The sequence below is a fragment of the Pseudonaja textilis genome, chromosome 9, assembly GCF_049901715.1.
Source record: "Pseudonaja textilis isolate UNSWEBS1 chromosome 9, rPseTex1.2, whole genome shotgun sequence".
In the NCBI taxonomy this organism is placed as follows: Eukaryota; Metazoa; Chordata; class Lepidosauria; order Squamata; family Elapidae; genus Pseudonaja; species Pseudonaja textilis.
In genome coordinates, this window is record NC_141998.1 from 24,633,566 (window position 1) to 24,659,120 (window position 25,555).

At 44.5% G+C, this 25,555-nt stretch overlaps 1 protein-coding gene across 2 annotated transcripts in view; it reads left to right on the forward strand.

Annotated features, from left to right (window-relative positions):
• Nucleotides 1-25,555, forward strand: part of NECTIN1 (nectin cell adhesion molecule 1) — a 179,431-nt gene that overhangs the window by 129,134 nt on the left and 24,742 nt on the right. The window contains exon 6 of one of the 2 annotated variants that reach the window (XM_026709196.2): nt 697-2,774. The exons of the other annotated variant lie outside the window; for it this stretch is intronic. Coding sequence (XP_026564981.1) covers nt 697-1,238 — 542 coding nt within the window. The 3' untranslated portion in view covers nt 1,239-2,774. Of the gene's footprint in view, nt 1-696; nt 2,775-25,555 lie in introns of those variants that run through there. 2 annotated transcript variants of the gene reach the window in all.

Here is a 25,555-nt window from a genome sequence, read left to right on the forward strand (position 1 = left end):
AGAAAGGGTGAACACTTTGTGGCAGCTCTCAGAGCGCCCATTCTCTTTGCACGAAGTGGGTCACTGGTTGTTTATTATTATTATTATTATTATTATTATTATTATTATTATTATTATTATTATTATTATTATTATTATTATTATTATCGGAAGACAAGTCAGTGCTTTCTCTGCATGCGATTTGTGTGATAAATGTTGCAAAGATTTAGTGGTTTGGGAGAGGATGGACATGGTGTCACGTCAGACACGGTGACCAGTCTTGGCTTCCCAGCAACTCAGCCTCACTTTTCGTAAGACAGGCTCAGGTCAAAGGCAGAGAGATAGGCCGAAAACCTTTTTCTTCTCCACATCATGGTGGAAAAAGTTCCAGTAGACAAAGCAGGAATGCATAATTTCCCCAGCCAGGCAGGATTGTTATTGTCAATCTGACCCTTAGGGCTGGGAAAAGAAAGACCAGGGCTCTGCTAACGGGAAAAGGCAGAGGAAAAGGCTTGGGACTGATCTCTGTGTCTCTCTGTCTAGGTAGGTAGGCACTTCCTGTCCCCTTCCCCGACTTTCCCTCCCCTTTTCCTTCTCCTCATCTCCCCTGATTTTTTGAAATTATTCTTATTATTTTTTTTAAGTCTGAAAGCATGTGTTTGCCATTCCTCACAGACTGATGCTTGTTCCCCCTTCCATCTGTCTTTTCCTACCCAGAATTCCCCTACACCCCGTCTCCACCGGTCACATCCGTGGCACATCCGACCATCCCCACAGCCGTGATTGGGGGCGTGGTGGGCGGAGCCTCGTTGGTCGTAGTGGTGGCCGTGGTCGTCCTTATGGTGCTCCGTCACCGGCGCCACACTTTCAAGGGCGACTACAGCACCAAGAAGCACGTCTACGGCAACGGGTACAGCAAGGCGGGCATCCCTCAGCATCACCCGCCCATGGCCCAGAACCTTCAGTATCCTGACGATTCGGACGACGAGAAAAAGCCTGGCCCGCTGGGTAGCAACAACTACGAGGACGAAGACGACGATGGCGCTGGGGCCGAAAGGAAACACCGGTCCTGTCCCACCAAGTACGAGGAGGACTCCAAGCGGCCTTACTTCACGGTGGACGAGGGCGAAGCCCACTCTGAATCCTACAACGAACGGACACTTGGATTCCAGTATGACCCCGAGCAACTGGACATAGCCGATAACATGGTCTCTCAGAATGACGGGTCTTTTATTTCCAAAAAAGAGTGGTATGTGTAGCTTGGTCCACCTCCTCCCCTCTCTTGCCCTCTCTTCACAGGCCACGTCCTGCCTCCCTGGGACTGGTGGCTGCTCCACAGAGACCGTGGGCCTTGTCAGACATCCAGAGGCCTCCCCGCCCACCCAACACACGCATCCCCAGAGACCTCCATCCGCTGGGGAGTGGGACGCAGTACAGGGACACTTGGGAAGCCAACGAGAACTTCCACCACTTTGTGGGCAACCCAGAGGAGGCAAAGCAGGGGAGTCGAGAGGGGGTGGGGAACGGGAGGGACGTTGCTTGGCTTAATGAATTTATTTCCTTCTCGGGGAGAGGAGAGCAATCTTTCTTTTCCCCCTGCTTAATTTTCTCCGACAGAGATTGGTCCCTTACCGTGTCGTTTGTACTGATCAGTGGTGGCTTTGATGTTAAAATACTTTTAATTATTATTGCCTGTCTTTGTATAGTATACCGATCCCACCCGCCATCTGCACCTCCTGGTTGCATCTTAAAAGTGTCTCTTGGTCAGCCTGGGGGGGGGGGGCTCCTCTTTCACCCTCCCACCTCCCTTCAAAAACATTGGAATTTGTTTATTGTCTTAACTTTGGGGTGGGGAGGGGGGCCAGGACCGCCACTCCCTTCCATGGACTCTGGAAGGCAAAGTGGGGGCTTGCGGGCTGCAGACACCGAAAGCACAAAAGCACAGAATCGGGGCCCGAGACTTTGCTCCTGCACATCTGGATCTTCCTTTTCAGCATCTCCACTGTGGCCATTTCCCACAATGCACCTGTGGTGGGAAGAGAATAAGCACCCGCCTTTATCCATGGCCGCCAAAAACAAAAAACCCCAGACTCAACTTCACCTTCAGAAGAACCTTTGGGGAAAGCAAGGAACAAATGAGAGTGCATGATATCCAGGGAGGAGAAGTGTAATAAGTGTGGGTCTCTTATTTCTCTTGTTGTGGTTGTTATTTCGTTCTCAGTTATGATTTTAAGAGAGAGGTTCGGAGTCTGTCAAGATTTGCATGCCACATTATCTCTCTTTCTTTTTTTTTTTCCCACCCTCGTTTGCTCCTGGACCCAACATCTTTTGTCCATGAGCTTCTTCTTAGATTCACTTGCTTGAGTCCATTCCTGTCAGTTTCTCACTTTTTGGAACTGTCAGTGAGTGGACAGACAACCAAAGTAGTCGCTTGGCTCTTCGTCAAGTCTCAGTGCTTAATGTTGGAAACCTGGTGAAACTTAACAGCTTTGTGTGCATCCCAGAGGCTCCAATTCCTGTCACTGACCCTTCCCATTAAATAGCCTCAAGTGGCAAGCAAATAGAGAGATGGGTGAATTTAGAAAAAAATTGTTTTTGTTTGGGGCTGAAATCTTAACCGCTCTGTTGGGACACTTTGAGTTGGCCTGTATGTTTTGTTTGGGGGTTGTGCTTGTTTTGGAAGCAAACTTGAAATTGGCTTGAATGTTCCATCACAACTAAACTTTTTTTGGGGGAAAAAAAGAATGTTCTGTTGGAGCAAAACGTGAGCTATTTTATAGAGTTGACCGTCAGAAGCAAGCCACCGCTGCTCCTCCTATTTTGTTTTTCATTCCAGGACCACAAAAATAAGTGAGCGAGAGAGGCCCAAATGCAGAGTGCTATCTGCTCCCCCAGTTGTAGGGAAATTGGCTAGGGGCATGATTTTTAAAGCTTCTTTGAAAAGCGTTCAAGTTCCATAGGGGGGAAATAAACGGAAAGAAAGCTTTACTTTGACCAAATGAAACAACTGTTTGGATTAGCATCTGTTATCAAAGAATGGAGGAAGGAAGAAAGGAAGGAAGGAAGGAAGGAAGAAAGAAAGAAAGAAAGAAAGAAAGAAAGAAAGAAAGAAAGAAAGAAAGAAAGAAAGAAAGAAAGAAAGAAAGAAAGAAAGAAAGAAAGAAAACATAGGATGACTTCCTTTAAATAAAACTTTTGCATTGCTCAGCCAACAGATTGCAGGAGAAACGGAGCAACCCTGTTCTTTCAGATTCCTCTCAATCAGTACATCCTCAGTACGAGGCGTTCTTAATATTTTGAAACATTAAAAACATTTAATGCTGATGGAGGTTTTTTGTTGTTGTTTTTTAAAGAAATAATTACGGTGTCTAATTTTATGTTGGCACTGTTTTGTTTTGGTTCCTTTCAATCTGCCAGCTATGTGCAATGCAACTCTTTAACAAAACGTCACCTGTCCTGATGTTTCTGCTTGTGTGTAGGAGTAGCTGCCATTGTAAAAGACAAATGCAGGGAGACCCGTTGGGCTTCACAATTGCATGAATAGCGCAAGAAAGCATGACGGAGCGCACCAATGCACCAAAATCCAGACATTCCACCAAGCCAACCTTAAACACCGGTACAGTCATATTTATGGGGTCCTTTTGTGCTCTTTAAACTTGGTTGTTTCCTTGCAGACGTTTCATTACCCAACTAAGTATTATCATCAGTGCTAGAAGGGAGGGGGGGGAGAGCAACCTCTCCCCTTTATAGTACTGATGATGTTACCTAGTTGGGTAATGAAACATCTGCAAGAAAACAAGCACAGACAACATTAAGGACCACGCTGATCAACTCTGAGCTGCAAATGTTCTTTTTTATTCTAGTTTTTAAATTTGTAGACTCAGCATCCCTTGGTGTCAAGCAAGCCAGTGTACCTGCACACAGGTACACAGGGACTTCTACTACCTGCCTGCAAAATAAAGCACAGCATGGCCTTCAGAGCAGTCTCCCCATTCTCCCATCTGTATGGTGCCAACTTTCCCACTGCAAGGCTTACTTAAAACTAAATGCATGGTGACCTTAGCCAGGTCTGGGCTGGCATTTCTGCAGCGTTAAGCAAGCGCCTTCTCTCTTTAATCCTTTCTTTCTTTTCAACCCTTCCGTAGTCCCTTGTCAATCGTCCACTCTGAAATCTTCATGCCTGGCTCCTCGAGCAAGACTGTTTGCATCACTAGCCTGAAATAAAATGCCTGCCATTAAGAAATAATAATAACAATGAAAGAATCTGGATCAAAGTTTTGATCTGCTCAGGATCAAATGGGATCGAAACACGTGGCTACTCTAGGTTCAATCTGCATTTCCAAGACCCCTTGTTGTTAGTTGCGAAGTCATGTCTGACCCATTGCAACCCCATGGACAACGTTCCTCCAGGCTTTCCTCTACCATTCTCCAGAGTCCATTTAAGCTCACACCGACCGCTTCAGTGACTCCATCCAGCCCCCTCCTTCTTCTTTGGCCCTCCATCGTTCCCAGCATTAGGCTCTTCTCCAGGGAGTCCTTCCTTCTCATGAGGTGGCCAAAGTCTTGGAGTTTCATCTTCAGGATCTGGCCTTCTAAAGACCAGTCATCTCCTCTAGGACTGACCGGTTGGATCCCCTTGCAAGTCAAGACTCTTATAGTATACCAAAGCTCTAGGTTGTAGCCTGGCAGAAGTCTCTGCTCATTGAGTAAAAACACATCGTTCCTACTTGCTCTGGAAGAGCTTCTGCCTAGATGTCTAGACCTCTTAAATCTCCACAGGTTGCCAGCATCTGGTCCTTCTCATTTCCTCCGATTCTGTCGGAGAAGAGATTCATGTAGCTTCCCCTGAGCGTAGCTAATCCTATCCCCCTTGAAGATTTGGTACGGTAACGTATTTAAGGTATATTTTTTGGAGACTTCTGATCGGTGTGATAGGACCCCTGTTTTCAAAGCTTGAAGGATGAGTTGATTGGAAAACCAACTGCTGGAGGATAGTTAACAGTTGCTGTAGCCTCAGATGGCGGTAGCTATTTTTGGCAGCCAGGAATTATATAGTCCAAGATTTTGAAAGGCAGCAAAGGTGGATGGGTCCTGAGATAGCCCCATTGAGGTAGCCATTCTCTTTCAGCTCACAATGCTGACTTTCCTCCCTGAAAAACTATAGAGCGTAAGCAGTCAGAGCTACACACGAATAGTCCCAAACAGTAGCTTTATTGTTAGTCACTTATATGACAGGAATAACAAGAGTTGGAAGGGGCCTTAGAGGTCTTCTAACCCAAACCCCTGCTCAAGCAGGAAACACTGTAACATTCCAGACAAAATGGTTGTCCAATCTCTTCTGAAAACCCTCCAGTGTTGGAGCATTCACGACTTCTGGAGGCAAATCGTTCCACTGATTAATTGTTCTAACTGTCAGGAATTTCTCCTTAGATTGCTTCTCTCATTAATGCTCTTCCACCACTTCTTGTCCTGCCCTCAAGCGTTTGGGAGAATAGAATCATAGGATCCTACCGCTGGAAAGGACTTTAGATGTCTTCTAATCTAGTCCAACCCCCTGCTCAATCCTATCCCATTCTGGACAAATGGATTTCCAATCTCTTTTTGAAAGCCTCCAGTTATGGAGCTTCCACAACCATTGAAGGCAAACAGTTCCACTGATTCATTGTTCTAGCGATCAAGAACTTTCTTAGTTCCAAGTTGCTTGTCTCCTTGATTAGCTTCTCTCTGTTGCTTCTTGTCCTGCCTTCAGGTGCTTTGGAGAATAATTTGACCTCCTCTTCTTTGGGGCAGTCCCTCAGATAGGAAATGGTCAGATAGGGCTTCGGGGATTCTGGAAGAGGTCAATCCTTGGCCACTTTCTCCACTGCAAAGACTCCAAGCTCAGCCGCCTCTTAAGGCCTCCTTCCAGTCTAGCTGGAGATACCACCACAAGTATGTTTGGACCTTCTGAGGAATGACCTAGATGAATTCCATTCTCTCTGGACTAGGAGTCATTTCTCTTTCCCTCAGCGAGAAGAATAACTTAGCCTCTCAGAAGGGTAACTTAGGTGAGATGGCCAGGATAGAAAAATGCTGAATAAATAAATAAATAGGAATTATCCTCGTTTTGATGGGCTTCCATCCTTTCCTGCTAACAAGATGGTTCAAACATCCTTGCTGGTCGCTCTCTCTAGCTACTTACCAAGCTCTTGAATTTTTAGGTTTTTCTTGACCTTGGACTTTCTTGTCCGCCTTGGGGAACCACATCTAATCCTTGGAGACCCTCCATGCAAATATTTTTAGATATCAAAGTGACCATATTTTTGCTGTGATCATGATGCGTGACCATTTCAGCCTTAATCCTTGTACATGACCCAGACTCTTTGATGGGTGGAACCAGTGCAGGCTTTGGAAAAACAGCTGCCAAATGAGACAAGAAATATGTGTATCAAGAAGAGGCCAAATATCACCCTTACTATTTTGGTTTTAGGCCATCCTTGGTCTGTAGCTGTAAGAAATGTAGTACTGTTTTCATGAAAAAAATTGCTGCTGGGTGAGAATGTAAGAAAATGCCAACTTGTTTGGTTCGTAGTGCTATCCGATGTTGCACGTTGTTTCCATTGATGGGCACTGCCCCCAAAGTATACATTGGTTCACTGAAGGTCACTATCTTCCCTCTGGATGGTCCTCAGTGGAAGAAGATTCAGGGTATATGGCATCTTGATATGGAGGTTCTATTTAAGGATAAAGATTATAATCTACATTTATTGAACACGGAGAGATCCCGGTCTCATTGAGGAAGGTGGACAGTGCAATCCCGACCTTGGAATGGATTAAAATGCAACCTCTGGTTTATTTCTGGATTTTAATCCGGACCCAACAGTGCTGATGTTTCCAATGGTTCTCAGGGTCTATATTGCAGGCCACATCTGGCAGATGTTTGGAGGAAGAATGTACATCTGGGCTTTACCATTTGATTTCCGTTACTGTATTTCGTGATGCCTGTCCTGATACTTTTTTTGGGAGGGGGGAATTGTTTCTTTGTTTTATTCCAACAGTTTGTTTGTTTGTTTGTTTTAAAAAAAACTTAACATGAGAAGTTAGCTAGAGTTCTCCTTAGGAGAAAATGAAACCCACCATAAAAGTTGAGGTTGGCTTTCGGTCAAGAGCCTTGTTGGAAGGGACACTTAGATATGGGTTTTGTATTCATTCTCAGGACTGAAGAGATATGGGCTGCTAATTGGTCCGAATCAACAGAGACAGAAGGATAAGGCCACTGAAAAACAATATATTTTGGGGTCCACGCCCAGGAAGAAAAAGACTGTAATTTGTCTGGAAAAATAGACTAAGGTTTGATCCTCATTCTGGATTATCGAACCAAAAATTCAAGGTCACAAATGCAAGCAAAGCCTCCATACAGGTAATCCTCAACTCTTTAACAGCTGTTCGTTTAGCGATCATTCAAAGTTACGATGAGACTCTAAAAAGTGACTTATGACCTTTTTCCCCCACATTTTCGACTGTGTGAGCATCCCCATGGCCCGGGATCAGAATTCGGACTCTTGGCAACCGACTCGTATTTACAATGGTTGCAACGTCCCAGAGACTCACATGGTCCCCATTTGCGACCTTCTGGCAAGCAAAGTCAATGGGGGATTCGCTTAATAACCATGTTAGTCACTTAACCATCGCAGTGACTCATTTAACAAGTGCCTTGCTTAGCAATGGATGGTAAGTTGAGGCCTAGCTGGATGGTCATAAGTTGAGGACTAGCTGGATGGCCTTCTCTTGCAAGGAAATGTGTATATAGCGCTTTTCTACGATGAGATATTCAGGCAGTACCAATAAATGCCCACAGAAATAAATGGCATTTTTATTTTGATTTCTTTTCTACATTCCAATGCATTCCCTTCATTCAAAAGCGTCGCTCTATAGCATTTTTTCTCAACCTGGATCACCTCAAGACGTGTGGACTTCAACTCCCAGGATTCTCCAGGATGGCTGGAGAATTCTGGGAATTGAAGTCCACGTATCTTCGAATTGCCCAGGTTGCGAAACAAGTCTCTATCATTTTAACCTCCTTGTTCCCATTCATCACATTCCTGCTATAATCAACCTTGTGGCATAAGAGAAATAAAAATGTCCGTTTGGGAGGGATGTGTTTTCCTGTGTTGTAAGTGCTTTTTTTGTAAAATAAAAAAATAAAAAAAATATGTGGAGAAGAAGACAAATATTATAGATAGTGTAATAAACTGAACTTTGCTTTCATTCTCGGTTTTATTTTTAATTTTTCCCCCCATTCTTTGTAATAATATCTTTGGTTCCTTTGTTTAATTTTTTTTTTTTTTAAATTTGGTTTGGTTTCATTTTGTCGATTTGTTTCGGGGGGAAACGGAGGGAATATTCGTGGGGAGCAGCATTCATCGTCTTTTACTTGTACAAAATGAAAAATTTTAAAAAAAGAAAGAGAAGAACTGTGGTTCGACCATTGAAAGAAGTGTACTTTTTTATAAATAAAGAATTTTAAAACAAGGAAGCTGTATAGCGGCCTTCTCTTTTTGTTTTTTGTTTTAATTTCGAAGCGAATTTAGAAGTTGCTCGTTGCCAGATTTTGTACGTTGGAGAAAGTACGTTCTGGGTGGTATACGAACCAAAGAATACGAACCAAGAAAGAAATCGCATTGCAATCATTTCTCTTGTCAGTTAGATCAGGGGTCGCCAACCTTTTGGATCTCCGGGACCACCAAACTCATAATTTTAAAACCCACGGACCAGAAACCCTGGGAAAATCCCCCAAAAAGTCTGCAGGAAAATTCCCCACCCCGTTTTCCTACCGATCGATCGTTCTTTATTTGGGATCGCAGGATACCATCTCCAGCTCCGTTCTTAGGGGAGAGAAAGAGAGAGAGACTTTTGGCTTCATGCAAGGAAAACAGCAGAAGCAGCAGAAGTCTTTCTTTTTCTCCCACAAACTCTGCCAGTAATGAGTCCTTGTGAGACTTGTCATGCCGGCGCAGCCTCTTGGAGCAGGAAGCCTTGCAGGGTCCCAAAGAGTCATTTCTGGCGGAGTTTGGGGGAGAGAAAGAAAGACTTTTGTTGCTTTTCCTTGTGTGCAGCCAAAAGCAGAAGAAGAAAGAAGCAGAAAGAAGCAGCCTGGTGGCCAGGCCAGGCACGTGGGTCGAGTGGGGAAAGTTCCCCCCTCTGTCCTTTCCCCCCTCCCCTCACTACCTCGTGTTGTTTGCAATGTGATGCAAGCCTTGTGTTCCCACGGGCCATGTGGGCGGCGCAGCCTTGTGTTCCTGCACAGCCTGGATTAAGTGCTTTGGGGGGAGTGCTTTGGGGGTGACATTTCTCTGCAGACCACCAAAATTTTCTCGTGGACCACCAGTGGTCCCTGGCCCACTGGTTGGCAACCACTGAGTTAGATTGTAGTAAACCAAACCAAGCCTGTGTAGGTAATCCTTGATGTATAACCATTCAGTGAGCAACCGTGTGAAGTTACCATGGCGCTTAAAAAAGTTGACTTATAATCAGTCCTTGTACAAAGGCGAAGCATCCTATGCAGCAGAGGTCTCCAACCCTGGCAACTTTTAAGACTTTGGCAAGTTGACCATGGCAATTTTAAGACTTGTGGACTTCAACTCCCAGAATTCTTCAGCCTGGCTGAGGAATTTTGGGAATTGAAGTCCACAAGTCTTAAAGTTGCCAAGGTTAGAGACTCTTGCTATAAAGCAAAGTTTCCCAACATTTCTGGCTTTGTGGACTTGGGGTGGGGGGCGCAGGGTATGGTTCCACGTGAGCAGCTCACAAGCGTACAAATGCGGCTCCACATACTCGCCCATTGCTCACGCATACACGAGCTTGCCCATCACTTCCACAGCCCGGTTCTCAATGGCTCATGGCCCAGCCATCATTTTCTTGAGTAGCATTACGGGGCCAGCCAGAGGTGGTATTTGCCAGTTCTACAAAACACTTAAAAAAAATCCCCTACTGGTTCACCTGAACCGGTTTGAACCGGCTGAATACCTCCCGTGGCTTACTCTCCAGAACCCTTCCCTGGTCTGTTGTTTCTCAAGATATGTTTAAGAAGGGGACCACATCTGCAATTCTTCAGGTTTGTTTGTTTGTTTGCCAGTTTAAATTCAGTCTAGGTTTTGGAAATACTCTGTGGGGTTGAGAACTTCTTCGAAAGGTTTGGGGGTTTCCAAGCTTCATGGTTGGAAGTGGCAGAAGATGGACTTTGCCTCCCAGATAAGAGGCATTCCTTCTGGATTGCTATCATTACGATTTAAATTTCCCAACTGGCAACGTTCCAACTAACCAATAAAGTCTAATAAAGATAGGTCCCTTCAGCCCCGCTTCTGGGTGGGAGACGGAGTTAACTTGTCAACTCAATTCCTTAGGTTAAAGTTCCCTAGTACAAAATTAGGACCACCGTTTTTAGGGCTTTTCCCCCTAGCGAAAGTGATTAATCCAGTAACAGTCCAACTCAGCCTCCCTCAAGTACTAGGGAAAATACACCCAGTCTTCCACAGTAGTTTGTTAAAACCAGCTGTCGGGTCAAGGTTGAGACCTCAGACAACTTCCCCCACCCCCCAAGCCAGTTGTAATACAAGGGGAAACACATTATGAGGTGGGGAAAAAAATTCTGGATTCTAGGTTATAAAGAGGCAGGCTCTGCAATATCTAATTCATTGGATTCAATGAATTAGAATTCAAAGGCTGAAACCCTCTCTCAGCTGGGATCTGAAGGAATGTATGTAGATTCAAGGTGAAAAATGATGCAGAATTGACTTTGTGTGTGTGTGCGTGCCCCTTGGCCAAGTCCAGCATTCAGTGAGTGCAAGGACTCCTGCCCACCTTCACCTGAAATAATTACCTTTCAATCGAAAGAACTTTCCCAAGCAAATTTTCTTTCATCAGATTGAACAAACGCAGGTGGAGAGGAGAGAAAATACAGGATTTTTTTGGCTCGGCCCCAATGCAAACAATCACTGAGAGACCGTTCATCTTATTAAAATGCCATTCACTTCTGTGAGAAATGTCTGTATTCACCAGCGGCCTGAGTCCGTGTATTAGGGAAAAGCATTAAAAAACACATTTCCCCGCTATTTCAACCCATTCTCTCCTGAAAAGCCATTGCAAATTAGGAAACCCCTGTAACTTAAATGGATCCTCCTACGGCTTCTGAGATCTACCAGAAATTTTTTTCAGTGGATCCTCTTAGGATGGTGGTGACCTAAGTGAAATTCCACAAATTGGTCAAATTAGGGGTTTTCTTATGGTTTGGGGTTTTTTTTTTAAAGGAAGGCCTAAGAGCCAACATGGTCTAAAGTCAACACAGTGGAATATGTGGCGAACTAATCCAGCCAATCTAAAGAGACACGGTGGCTCAGTGGCTAAGACGCTGAGCTTGTCGATCAGAAACGTCGGCAATTCGATGGTTCGAATCCCTAGCGTCGCGTAACGGAGTGAGCTCCGGTTCCTTGTCCCAGCTTCTGCCAACCTAGCAGTTTGAAAGCATGTAAAAAAAAAAAATGCAAGTAGAAAAATAGGGACCGTGTTGGTGGGAAGGTCACAGTGTTCCGTGCGCCTTCGGCATTTAGTCATACCGGCCACGTGACCACAGAGACGTCTTCGGACAGCGCTGGTTCTTTGGCTTTGTAATGGAGATGAGCACCGCCCCCAAGAGCCAGAAATGACCAGCACGTATGTGCAAGGGGGACCTTTACCTTTACCTTAATCCAAGCTGATTCAGGAATGATCAATGGAGAAAAAAGTTCTCACGAGGACACTTCTCTGAACAGCAGAAGGCAAGCCTTCCAGATGCCTACTGGAGCATTCGGGCTCTTTCTAGAATTGCATTTAGAGGAAGGAGAACTATTCAACCAGATAGCTTTAATATCCAAGGTATGTTAATATCAGTCTTACCATGACCGCATAAGTGAATTCTGTTTTATTGTGAAACTACAAGTCTTGCAAGCCTGAAAGTACAATTCTCCCATCACCTTTATGGACTGAACAACTAGAGAGGGTTCCTTTTGAGTCTTCTACCTTACCCATTGTGCAACTTTGGGCTATACAGTCTTTATCTGAGTATACCATAGCCACCATCTCTTCCCTCTGTCTTCCAAGGCCTTTCCCACATGTCATTATAGTTCTAGGATCCAATCTATGGATCCTAGAACCCATTATACAGCTGAAGGCTATTCAGTCTCTTATCTGACCACTCCCTAGCTCTCATCTCTTCCCTCTTCTCCTAAGACTTTTCTCATAAACCATTATAGTTCTAGGAACCCATCTATTGATCCTAGAACCCACTGTGCAGCTGAGGGCTAGGTGGTCTTTTATCTCACCCTTTCCTAGGCACCCTCTCTTCCCCCTGACTCCCAAGGCCTTTCCCATAAACCACTATTGTTCTAAGATGAGCTCCAGAAAGCTGAAACGTCCTCTCAGACCAGCCATCTTGGCTTCACCTGGGCTGCTGCCCGTCTATTTCTGTCTTCCCTGTTTCGATCCCCTTCCCCTGCTCCCCTCTTTCAGCCCCAGAGTTGCCGCCAAGGTGGCTCAGCCAATAAACAGATCGTTCCCCGCGCATCAAATTCCCTCCCATTGCAAAGGCTGCCACGCAAGGCGATGGACAATAGGAAAACACACGAGGCAGGAAAATGCGGAATGGTCAGAAACGAGGGCAGCAGGGAAAGGCGGAAAAAAAGGAGCCTCAAATCCCCGGATCGTGTAAATCTAAATTCTTCGCAGCTGGCTCAGTCTGGCGAGTTCAACTCAGCTCAGAGAACAAAGACGCACAGAGCTGGGGAGGAGGAGAGGGAGGGAAGGAAGCCACAGCTGCAGAGGGCCTGGCATGGCTGTCACAGCCCAGGGGAATGTGTGTCTTTGTGTTCCCAGGGTTCTCTTTCGCGCTCTCCAGGATGGCTAAAGCCAAAAGAAGAGATCAGAGCTGACGGGTTTTTCATTTCTATTCTATTTTTTTTGGGGGGGGGGGGGAAATGCAGGAAGCTGCGGCTCCAAATTTTTCACCCCACCCCAGAACTAACAAGGAACAGGTGCAAATCTATCAACGCCAGAGGAGAACCAGTTGTTGAAAGCCTTCTCAGGTGATGCTGGCACTTTAGGAGGAGGCTTTTACGTATCCCCACCCCCCCACAGATTTCCCCAGGGCAAAGGAAGAAGACAAGTTGTGGGGGGCGGGCACATTCTTCTCCCAAAGGGGCCAGAGCTAGGCTAAAAACTAAAATTCGTTTCACTTGCAGTTGGTTAAACTTCAGGAGAGTTTGATCTAGCCCCGAGAAGTCCCATCTTTCGACATTTCCCCCTCCTGTCTCTTTAAATGTTACCAGGGAAAAGGATCTGTTCTGGAGATCCCTAAGGCCTGGAAAGTGGGGGATACCTTTGGCTGTGGGTTCAAGCTTCTGGGTTTGATCACAGGTCCAAAGTTATAGATCTGGGCCACGGCTGAGATGTCGCCTTTGAACTTCTATTTATGTTCATGGAGTTCTGGGAATACCCATCACTTGTCTTTCTTGGCAATCTGAAGGTGTGGAAGAGAAAGGCAGCCTTTGACCAACTCAGGAGGAGGAGGAGGAGGAGGAGGAGAGGAGGCAGAGCCCAGCCAAGATTGCATGGACTGTACCACTTTATGCCCTAGGTGAGATATCCCTAAGTGGCATCCCTTCCTTCTCCTCTAGTAGTCCAAATAAGTTCCATGCCCCCATCTTGTGGTTGATATGGCTGAATGATTGTCTCCAGCTATCTTTCTTTTTTCTAATTCCATCCACCTACTTATCTTCTCTCTTTCACCAGCCTCTTTCGACTATTTTTCCACATTAGCTTGCTGACTTGGCACCTATCAGTCAGAAATGACCACCTAGAGAGGTTCTCGAATCTGAACGTTCGGGTTTTCAGTCCCACCTCCTAGAGTGAGGAGGGGGTATCTCCAAACATGGCAACTTTTTAGACTTGTGGACTTCAACTCCCAGAATTCCTCAGCCAGCTGGGAGGAAAAGTTGGTGCAGGTAGTCCGATGGTCCTGACAGAACATAACGTGAAGGCACCTGAGCTGCTATTTCAGCATTTCAAACTAGGCAGGGCACATATGTCAATAGATTCCAACCCACAGCAAATGACACGTTTCAAACGGTTTCAATAATGAATATAATCATGTATACAGCGTGTGTTGGTGTGTGTGTGTGAGGGTGCTTGGTTTTGTGTTCATCAACTTTTGTTAATAATACCCCAGCCTGCCTTATTCTTCCAGGAATTTAGGAAGTAAAAGATTATGAACCTAACCCTAATTTTAGCGTTTAATGTTGCGTGTGTTCCTGTTGGTGTACAGAAGAGGAATGTTGATGAAGGACAGAAACCTGAGCCTACACATGGAGTAGAATAGACCTAGAGATCTCTACTGTGATTATACGTCTGCACACGTAGCTTAATAGTAGGGTCGGAAACAGTGCCGAAGACAGCAACCAAAATTATCAGGGAGTCCAAACGCTTTCTTTATTTTGAAAAAAGGCAAGAATGTCTGGCACTCCTTACCTTAGAAAAACAAAAAAATGCCCAAGAAGGATCCAGAGAGATAAAATCATGCTTTGTTTGGAGAAAATAGAGAAGAGTTTTTCCTTCCTTCCTTCCTTCCTTCCTTCCTTCCTTCCTTCCTTCCTTCCTTCCTTCCTTCCTTCCTTCCTTCCTTCCTTCCTTCTTTCCTTCCTTCCTTCCTTCCATCCTTCCTTCCTTCCTCCCTTATTTCCTTCCCTCTATTCCTCTTCCTCATCTCCTTCTTTCCTTCCTTCCCTCTATTCCTCCTCTTCTTCTCCTTCTTTCCCTCCATTCCACCTCCTTCTCCTCCTTCTGCTTCCTTCCCTCCTCCCTCCCTCCCTTCCTTGTCTTAATTTTCAGGCCAGGAATCATCTAACAAAACTTGAAGGCCACTGAGAATACTCAAAAGAAAATACATTTTTCACCCAACATGTAATTTAGTTGGGGAATTATAGGTGATGGCTATCAACAAAGGTGACTTTCGAAGTGGATTAGATACATTCCTAGTCTTGAAGACCTCACATGACATTAAAGTTAGGAAAAACATGGTGCCATGTACCAACTGCAGTTCAGGGATGCGGTGGCTCAGTGGCTAAGATGCGGAGCTTGTCAATCAGAAAGGTTGCAATTCGTCCGTTCGAATCCCTAGCGTCACATAACGGAGTGAGCTCCCATTACTTGTCCCAGCTTCTGCCAACCTAGCAGTTTGAAAGCATGTAAAAAGTGCAAGTAGAAAAATAGGGACCCCCTTGGTGGGAAGGTAACAGCGTTCCGTGCGCCTTTGGCATTTAATCATGCCAGCCACATGACCATGGAGACGTCTTCGGACAGTGCTGGTTCTTCGGCTTTGTAATGGAGATGAGCACTGCCCCCTAGAGCCAGAAACAACTAGCGCATATGTGCGAAGGGAACATTTACCTTTACCAACTGCAGAGAAACTGGAGCCAGAGATGAGCATGCTCTGTGCCTGTGACTATCAGCCTCCTAGTAGCATCAGTTTGACCCCTGTGAGAAACCAAATCCTGGCTTAAAACAAGCTTGGCTTGTTCCAGTGGACTTCTCCTTGCATTCTATTGGTATCTGTTGCAATGGAAAGCCAGCATCCTACAATTAGAGAAGTTCAAACCCTACACCAGATTAGACGTCAGTCCTCTAGTAGCAGAAGAGATATAAAGAGCAACAGTCTTTTTTAAGGGATTACTCCAGAGAGTATAAATGAAGAGAATCACAATTTTCTTGAGATGTTTGATGATGGCAGTAGGAATTAATTTGGCACAATATTGGAAAAGAACATCATTTCCGATGATATAAAATCAGGAGAGCAAAAGTAGAGAATATGCAGCAATGGAAAAATTGCATATATATCTTTGGGACAAGTGAGACAACGGTTAACCGAGTTTTGCCTCATTTAACGACCTTTCTAGCCACCATTGTTATGTGAATCCCTGAACTGTGTGAAGTTAGTAACATGGTTTCCCCTGGACTTTTCTGGCCAGAAGATCGTCAACCGTCATAAGTAGGAACCCGTTGCCAAGCGTCTACATTTTGAACACACAACCCTGGGGATGCCACAACAGTTGTAAGTGTGAAAAATGGTCATCAGTCATTTTTTTCAGAGCTGTTGATGGCAGTGTTGTGGCCCACCAATGGCCAGTGGAGCTAACGTAGACTCGGACAGTGAGGAGGTTGGGGAGGAACATGGGCCAGTCCTGGAGTCTGGGGAAGGCTCGGATGAGGGCTCTGCATCTGAGGCAGAGAGGGGACCAGGGCCGTCCGACAGTTATCAGCTGCCTTCGGAGTTGGAGATCAGTGGGGAAGAAGAACAGCTGGAGCCTGTTCCCAGTGTGTGCATGCACAGAGCTGCCAGGAGAAGGGAACAGTTAAGGAACAAGGGTCGACTCAGGAGTAAAGGCACAGGTGGACAGTGAATGGCCCCTCCCATAGGGAATAAACAGGAGCGAAAGGGGAGTGGGGTTTGCAGGAGACAATTAGTTCAATTCATTAGGGCGAAGATCTGTTCCTGACTCCTGGCCAAGTAATTGCTGTTACAGCGTGGCGTTTGGACACTATCAGCCTGGCAGCTCTCCAAGCCTGATAAAGGCCTGTAGTTGTGAGATCTCTGGAAAGACTGTTTGCCAGGACTTTGCTGAAGAGGAATTCCCTTTAACCTAAACAAAAGGGGTTTTATCTGTACGAGGAGTCAGCTTCATGATCTTGGGAAGCTTACTGTAGGTCAGAACAGGCAGCTTGCGGGCACCATTTTAAATTTTTTGACCCACCTCCTTGCGTCTCCTGCTGGAGCACACCCAGATAGAAAAGCCAGAGAAAGCTTCCATGACGGGAAGAAGACATCTTGGCTGAATTTCAGCCAGAAAGCAGAGGCGTGCCAGCCATTATCCAGGCAATTTAAGTTTTGCTCCTCAGCTGTCCAGAAGCTTAAATAGATGCCAAGCCTGGGAGTTTTTGCAATCTCCTATTGTAACTCAGTTCGGTGAACAAAGAGCGAAGCGGGGGAGGAAAAAAAAAAGATTGGCATATTTAAAAATTATTATTGAGAAGTGGGACGCTAATTAAATAGGCATTAGTTTGCTAAACAGCCATTTCCTAGGGTTACATTGTCATCCAATTAAGTACGTGTTTTTATTAAAAAAAAGGAAGTGTGCTATGCAATGCCTGTTTAATAGTGTTATTAATACGTGGCAACCTGGAAGTGTTCTTTTTATTTTTTTATTTTTAAAAAGTCATTTAACTGGATAGTTTCTTCTTACCCAGTAATGAAAGTTTTCTAGAATTCGGTGACAGGCTGCCAATTATTTCTGACCTAAAATGTTTGCCAAGGAACTCCGCGGAAACATGACCTGAATGAGAAAACAGGCCTGCCTCTCGTTTCTCTGCCCCACTGTTTTAGTTTGAATAATCTTTCATCTCCAAGTCTCTGGCATTGAATCCCCGGAATGTAAACTTCCATTTCTGGAGATTTTTTGGCCTGGTTTCCTTGGCATTTTCCCAAGGGGACCAGAGAAATTCAAAGGCATTTTAGATTCACCCGGCGATGTGGGAGCGAATACCTTGGGAACCTGTGGGTGTTCTGGGCTGTTCAATTCAGCTGTTGCTGGAATTGAGTGTTAAAAATGTCCATCATAATTGCACTTTTTTTTTTTTCTTTCGGTGCTTTCAAGTCGGGGTTGACTTTTGCCTGGAGAAGACCCTGGAGTTCTCATAACATGGTTTTGGAAGTGGTTTGCCATGGCCTCTTTCTTAGGGCTCGGAGGAAAGGACTGGCCCAAGGTCACCCAGCTGGCTTTGGGTCCAAGGTGGGACTAGAACTCCTTGTCACCTGATGATTGGCACCCAGCTAGCTTTCAAACCTAAGGCGAGACTAGAACTCACCATCTCCTGGTGATTAGTCCACAGTCACCCAACCAGTTTTCATGCTTTAAGGTGGCACTGGAACTCAACATCTCCCAGTGATTAGCCCAATGTCACCCACCCAGCTTTCATGCCTAAGGTGAGACTAGAACTCACCATTTGCTGGTGATTAGGTCACAGTCAGCCATCTGGCTTTCATGCTTAAAACGGGACTAGAACTCACCATCTCCCAGTTTCTAAGCTGATGCCTTCCCCACTACACCAAACTGTCTCTTGATTGCAAACCAGGAACTACCATAAGATAAATCCACTGCACCTCTTTGGCTCGTCTTCTTTGGATGCGGTGCAGAGCCTCCCCCAAAGTGAATAACCGAGGTGCAGAGCCCCAAATTAAATATGGCAGACAGAACTGGTCCATGATTTGCCATCAGTTCAATTCCCAGCCCTCAGACAAGGCCTGATAAAGAGACCTATAAATCAGGAAGAATTTCTCCTTAAGGCCCTTAAGGCCACTTGCAATCTGAAACCTGTTTAAGCAAAGCCAGGACTTTGGTCCGGCGATAACACTATTACAAAATTGTTATTTTTTTTCCCTCTGCCTCCTGATGCTGCCTCTGTCAGGAAGAAAATAGCTTTGAAAGGGGCAAAGAGGGTCAAACTCCATTCCATCAAAAATAATTCCCCCTCCCAATATTCACTGCCCGCTGAACTGCTACTAGAATTGCTACCTCGCCTCCAGAAAGACGGGATCGAAAGAGAGCCAACCATGTCCCGCTCCAAATCTCTTCTCCAAATCTCTTCTTGGATCAGCTGCAGAAATCTGGATAAGGAATTCAGGTCAGAGTTTGATGATTCCCCAGCAGAATAGAGCATTAAAGAAGCTGGATTATCCAGTTCTGGTTTGTGTTCACACAATACACACAAAGCCTGAATACAGTTGAGCTGTGACTGGAGTTGACTGAGCCCCCAGCCAATTAAGATTTATATAATAAATGGGTATCGATGGGTATTGATGTTGTTTGTGGATTTTTTTTTCCAGAGAAGCATGCAAGGTTGCTTGAAGCAGAAATATAAAACATGATCTTTAAAATGAAGCAATGAAAGGCAATTAAATAAATTTAACCAAAGGGAAGCAATGTTGCTATTTTTTTAAAAAAATAAATATCAGGACGAAATGGATCTCCCTGGGGAAAGCATCCCATAATTTGGGCACCATGCAGGAGAAAGAGAAGAAACAGTGTTTCTCAAACTTCATGATTTTAAGACATGTGAACTTCAATTCCCAGAATTCCCTAACTAGCACGCCGACTGGGGAATTCTGGGTGTTGAAGTCCATACGTCTGGTTTTTTTTTCACATATATATTTTTTATTGAAAGTTTTACAAAGCTAATACAAATTAATAAAGTAAAAGCAGAAAAGGAAAGAAAGAGAGAGAGAGAGAGAGAGAGAGAGAGAGAGAGAGAGAGAGAGAGAGAGAGAGAGAGAAGAACAGAAAGATGTACAGAAAAAAAGAATAAAAGAAATAAAAACGTTGCCAATTTCCTGTGCAGCAAGTTTTCTCTTACTCAATGATTACAGCAGAAAGCACATTATTTTCTATTATCCATTTTTTTTCTAATCAAACCCACAAGTGACAAGTGCATTTTGTCCATTTTCTGCAAAAAGTCTATACGGTAAGAGGCTTTCAATCAGCGATAAATGTGGCTGTTGTTTTTTCCCCTCTAATCAAAGAACTTAATTTATCCATCACGTTGAAGTTCCATCATTTTCACTGGCATTGTTCCTTTGTGGATATTGTCAAAACTTTCCACTTTTGAACATATAATAACAGTTGCCATATCTAAAAACAATTTCCCGTGATGGTTTTCTAGTTGCTTGTTCATTAATCCCAAAAGAAAAATCTCTCTTTTCAATTGTATTTTAACCTTCCAAATCTTCTGAATTAATGTATGTTTTTGTATTCAAATTTTTTATTTTATTTTACGTGTCCACCAGGCATGATAAAAATGACTCTTTGTATTGTTGGCATTTCCAGCAAAGATTCAGAAAGCTTTGATACATTCTAGACAATTTCTCTGCTGATAATTACTAATGATACAACATTTTAGAGAAATTCCCTTTAAGGCTGGAAAAATAAGTTGAATTTCAATCCTTTCAATCCGCATATTTTCCCCTCAGTCCATCTGTATATTATAGCTGATTTTTTTTAGCCCATTTGATTGTACATTTTTCATTTGTCCTTCTGTTCATATCTCAGCAAATGTTTTTACTGTTTTCCAATAACACATTCATTGTTAGTGCATCATTCCTTTCAAACTCACTTAACTTTGCTCAAAATCGTATTTTTTATCCAGTTTAAACTTTTCTATACATTTTGCATAAGAAAACCATTGCCAAGTGTATCCTTGTGTTGTCAGCTCTTCCCTTGACTTCATTTTACAATCTCCTTGAGAGGATTTGAATACATCACTATAAGTTAACCATTAATGTCGACGTAACATTTCTCATCTTATTGGGCTGAAAGTCTCAAAGGTGTTTGCAAGCAGAATCTCAATTTATATTTATTCCGTATTCTAAGAATAGCCCAATTGACATAATGATTTTTAAAATCTACACTTAGCCAAGGTTTATCGTACCATAAATCCATGCTTTTTTAATCTCAAATGGTGACCTTCCGGATCTAATAACCTTCTATTTCTTAACAACACCCAAATCAAACAGCTGGCAGCAAAATAGTGTTTCAAATCTGATCAGCTCAATCCTTCGCTTACTTTGGCTTATTGTAATATTTATATTTAACGCATGATTTTTTTCTCTCTCTCTCTCTTGCTATAGAAATGTAGCTAGCTATATCCTTCTCCCATTGTTTAAGTCAGTTGTCAAAACAGGTATTGTCTGAAAGTACAAAAACAAACAAACATTCTGAGTAAACCATTCAACCTAATTACAGAAGTTCTACCAAAGAATGACAACTGTAATTTATCCCATTTTGACATGTCTTTCATTCCACATCTTAACACAGTTACTATTTTGAAATAACCTACAATTCTTAATTGTCATAGTTTATGCCCAAATATTTTACCTTCTTCTCAATCTTAAAACCTGCTTGATTCCTCCGTTCTATTTGATCTTTTCTTATTTTATTTTCTTATTTTATTTTTGTTAACCTGTCTTTCCTCTGTTTATTGATCTTGAAACTGGCTAGGATTAAGAATTAAAATTCTTTTAATTTGCTCATCAAAAATCCAATCCCCTTTAAAAGGTCTGCCAAAATCAAGTCATGTGTAAATGCTCTCGGTTTGCATGACTCATTTTTTTAATCCTTCTTTCCATGATCCTCTTATTGTGTTGAATATTTGGCGTTTGATATGGCTCCTTCCAGCAAAGTTCTGGGGTGGTCAAACAATCACATAGAAACTAGGCAAAGTTTCAATCAATCCATCACGGCCATTACCTTGACTTTTTGACCACACCCTCCAGGCACCCTGGGGTCATGTATGATTCCTTCCCGTTGCGTTTCAGTGATTTAACCATCATTTAGCCAACCATAGATGCAGAGACTCCAAAAGGCCTTGGAGTCTCCTGCAAATCTAACCAAGACTAGGCATTGGTCCCAGATGTGTTTCTTTGGGCATTGAGAAGGAATTGTGGGAGAACACAACCCCAAACATCTGTAAGGCATCCACTTGCCTTGAACCAGATCACATCCAGCATTTGTGGCAATGGTGGGATTCAAATTTTTTTTATTACCGGTTCTGTGGGTGTGGCTTGGTGGGCTGGCTTTGTGGGCATGTCAAGAGAAGGATACTGCAAACTCCCCATTCCCTCCCCACCCCACTAACCTGCTTTCCAGCTCCGTTCTCCTGTGCAGGGCAACTAAAGAAGACCCAGCCGATCAGCTGGGACTCAGGAGGCAGAGAAGAGATGGGATTGGCAGGGCCACTCAGAGGTGGGATTGGCCGGTTCTCTGAACTACTCAAAATTTCCGCTAACGGTTTTCCAGAACTGGTCAGAACCTGCTGAATACCCACCTCTGATTTGTGGACCTCAAGGTTCATCTGTAGGTGACCTTATGCTAGTTTTCCATCCTCCCTCTGAAAAAAAAAAAAGAAAAGTATTCATTCCACTGCAGGAATGTGCGTGAAATTTCAGGTAATTTCAAACACACTGCCATTCTCCATAGAAAGGAACCATCCAACAGCATCTGCTATGCTTGTTGAAGCCATTACAACTTTGGGAAAAAAAGCACAACACACACACACAGGTTCAATGGGGCACCTTCTTTCTTTGTGGGCCATCTTCAAATCTTGCCATCAGCTTTCGTTTTAGACCTGAAGAGCTCTTCTAGTTCCCCAATGATTTTCCTGACTTGAATGGCTCGGTGGGTATCCTGAGCACCACAATGGGACTTCCACTGTGCTTGATTGGACGGGCACGGTAAATCTGATCCAGATTTGTGTCTCTGGAAATGGGAACGTCAACCCTGCAGCTGCTTTCCAGAAGAAAGAATATCAGCATTGGCAGGCTGCAGTGTCAGAAGGAAACGTTCCATCCAGCTGGGACAATCTATCCATGTGGATGTTTTCTGTGAAATGGCTGCAGGGTGGGTCAAAGATCCAGCAAGCAGTTGGGTTGCAGAAAGGATGTGCAACTCAGGAATTGCCAAAAGGAGAGCCATAAGGCTTGGACATCGTGGCTGCACAGGAACTTGCAAAAGGACCAATTCAAGGTGGTGGTGTGGTGACGTTTTCTCATTGGAGCAAAAGGCTGGCAACTAACGGACAAGTTGAACTTTGCCTGGTGCATCGAACCCTCCTTTCTAACACCAATGGTTAGACTTGTAGGAGATTCAGAACAGAGCAAAGAAAACACCCTTTTCACACAATTTGTTAGACTAGAGCTCCCAAACAATTCACTGAAGATTAAATGTTTGCAGTAACCACAAAATGCTATGTAAGCAGAAGATCATGAGGGGTGTGTGGAGGATTGACCCAGAAGTTGGAAGAGAAGTGGCAGTAAAGCACATTATGCTATAGATCCAATGTCACTTTATCCCCTAAATAGCTACTATCGGAAGAGTAACAGGTATAAGTAACACCTCTTGCATCACGCTAGCTGGCCAACATTCTGTTGTAGTTGTGTTGCGGAAGTGCAATCTTCCAATTTTAGTGATTAAGACACATGGACTTGATCCCTGGGCTCCTATTGGAGAAGGAAGAGATGTCCACAGACTGAGGAGGGCTGAAAGGAGTAAATACACATCTGAGTTTACGTGTGAAAAATTTGGCAGAGAGAAGCAGGCTTCTGGGGGTGGAAAAGACACCTGAGTCCATCTCAGCCGATAGGGCTCCAGGGAAGCATCCTTCCTGCTCAAATTAATTGGAACAATTAGAATTATGGAAGAGAAAATGGAATTGTCTCTCTGGTGGTTTTCACGCAGTCCCAGTAGTTTGTTCCTTTCCTGAAACTGCAGCCTGGTTTTGCAGCTGCTGTTGGTCCCAAGCAAAGGTGCTACTCAGCAGGTTCTGACCAGTTCTGGAGAACCGGTAGTGGAAATTGTGAGTAGTTTGGAGAAGCGGCCAATCCCACCTCTGACTGGCCCCGCCAACCCCATCTCTTCTCTGACTCCCATTGAGTCCCAGCTGATCGGCTGGGTCTCCTTTGGTTGCCCTGCACAGGAGAACGGAGCTGGAAAGCAGGTTAGTGGGGTGGGGAGGGAATGGGGATTTTGCAGTAACCTTCCCCTGCCACACCCACCAAGCCACGCCCACAGAACCAGTAGTTAAAAAATTTGAATCCCGCCCCTGGTCCCAAGCCTTGAGAAGTCTTTCAAGAACAGTAGCTAAGATCAGAAAGACTTGTTTGGCAGGGTTTGCAGGTAGGCCTTTTAAGGTGCCCTGAATTATAAAGACAAGGGATGGACCCTCATTCTCTCTCATCTCTCCGCTAAGAAATTCCCTGGAGATATCTGTCAGCCCTTCTGTGTAGGCCAGATCAGGAAACAGTTTCTGCAAAAAAAACCACTGATGAACTCAGAATAGCAGCGTTGGCAGGGTCCTTGGAGGTCTTCTAGTCCAGCCCCTGCTCAAGCAGGAGACCCCATACCATTTCAAATGAATGGCTGTCCAGCCTCTTCTTAAAAACCTCCAGTGATGGAGCAACCATACAACTCCTGGCTAGTCTTTTGCTTTGGCGCCTTCACCCCCAATTTACAGCAGATGTTCAGCTTGATTTCCACTTGGGGCTACTCTGCTTTCCTTGACTTCTTAGATTTATGCACTTTCCTGCAAAGGGGAGGGGGGTGCCATCCTGCCCCTCCTTTGCTCCCAAGATGCCCAGTAAAGGCCAATCCATCCCGGAGAAGACCCCTCTGCTTCACAGCCAGAGTAATCTCCCACCACAATTTTTAATGCAGTCAAAAAGATCTGATCAAATCACCCCAGCTATTCGCTTAGGCCTGACTGTTAAGCGAGCTGTCGCAGAACAGAAATATTTTATTTGCAGGATAATGTCACTTAGGGAGAGAAAGAGTGGGCCCAGACCGGGAAGGGGGAAGCAGGCAAGAAAGAGCTGAAGATCAGTCTAGCGTGCTGATATCTGTGGGCTTCTTCCATTCATCTTGATGACACGCGCTCCTGCCGGGTTAAGGGAGGGCTTGCAGTGATGGGTGCAGGACACAGGCTTGCGGGGGGGATGGGGGGAGGGTAGTTCAGAATGACTTTGTGAGAAAGAAGCAAAAGATGGAACGGACCCTCGGGGGTGGGAGCCAAAAAATGTCTGATCGTGGAAAAACGTTGTTATGTCCTGCGTTTTGTGGTAGAACGTAGTCTGGATTCCCAGAAGGGATGGTCTGCCTTCTGGAGGATCAAGAGACAGTGAAGTTTAGTTTGTTTGGTTGGTTGGTTGGAGGGAGAGAGTGAAGACAGCCCTTCCCTAACAATCTTCAGAGTGTGTTCTTAATGATAGCAGTAGCACTAGGTCTTAGGCTTATATACGACTTTACAGCAGTTTACAGAGTCGACATATTGCCCCCAACAATCTGGGTCCTTATTTTACCGACCTCAGAAGGATTGGAAGGCTGAGCTAACCTTAAGCCGGTCAGGATCGAACTCCGGGTTGTGGGAAGGGTTTGCCTGCAGTAACTGCATTCTAACCACGGCGCCATCAGGGCTCCTAATCGTGCAAGGTGTTTGCTTTAGTTTGGCAAGATTCTGTCTCTAGGCAAGAAACAAAAAAGGAAAGTGCTTAGATGAAACTCAGTGGGTCTCTCTTGGGTTTTGGATACATTAAGTGTTCGAAGAAGGGAAGGTAGGCTATCTTGCACCTATTAGCCATGCTAACAGGAAGGAGCCTTCACGCAGAGAGGCACTGCACCTTGAACCCCAAGCAAAGCTGCCAGGGAAGGCCATTTTGGTCCCTCCTCACAGCCAGAGTACAGACGGATCAGACAGGGTGGTGTTTCGGGTCCTAAGCATCCATCAAAACCAAGCTGCTAAATCAGATTACTGGGAAAGCTGGACAAATCCCAGTGTTATGGGCTAATTATAAATAGAGTGGTATTTACAGTCCAGGAAAAAAAACTGACAGGGTTGCCAAAATTGCCTCCTTCAGTTCAAGGCATCAGACCTTGAATGCTGATTAGCATGACCAGCTACAGAGGACTAGGGGAGC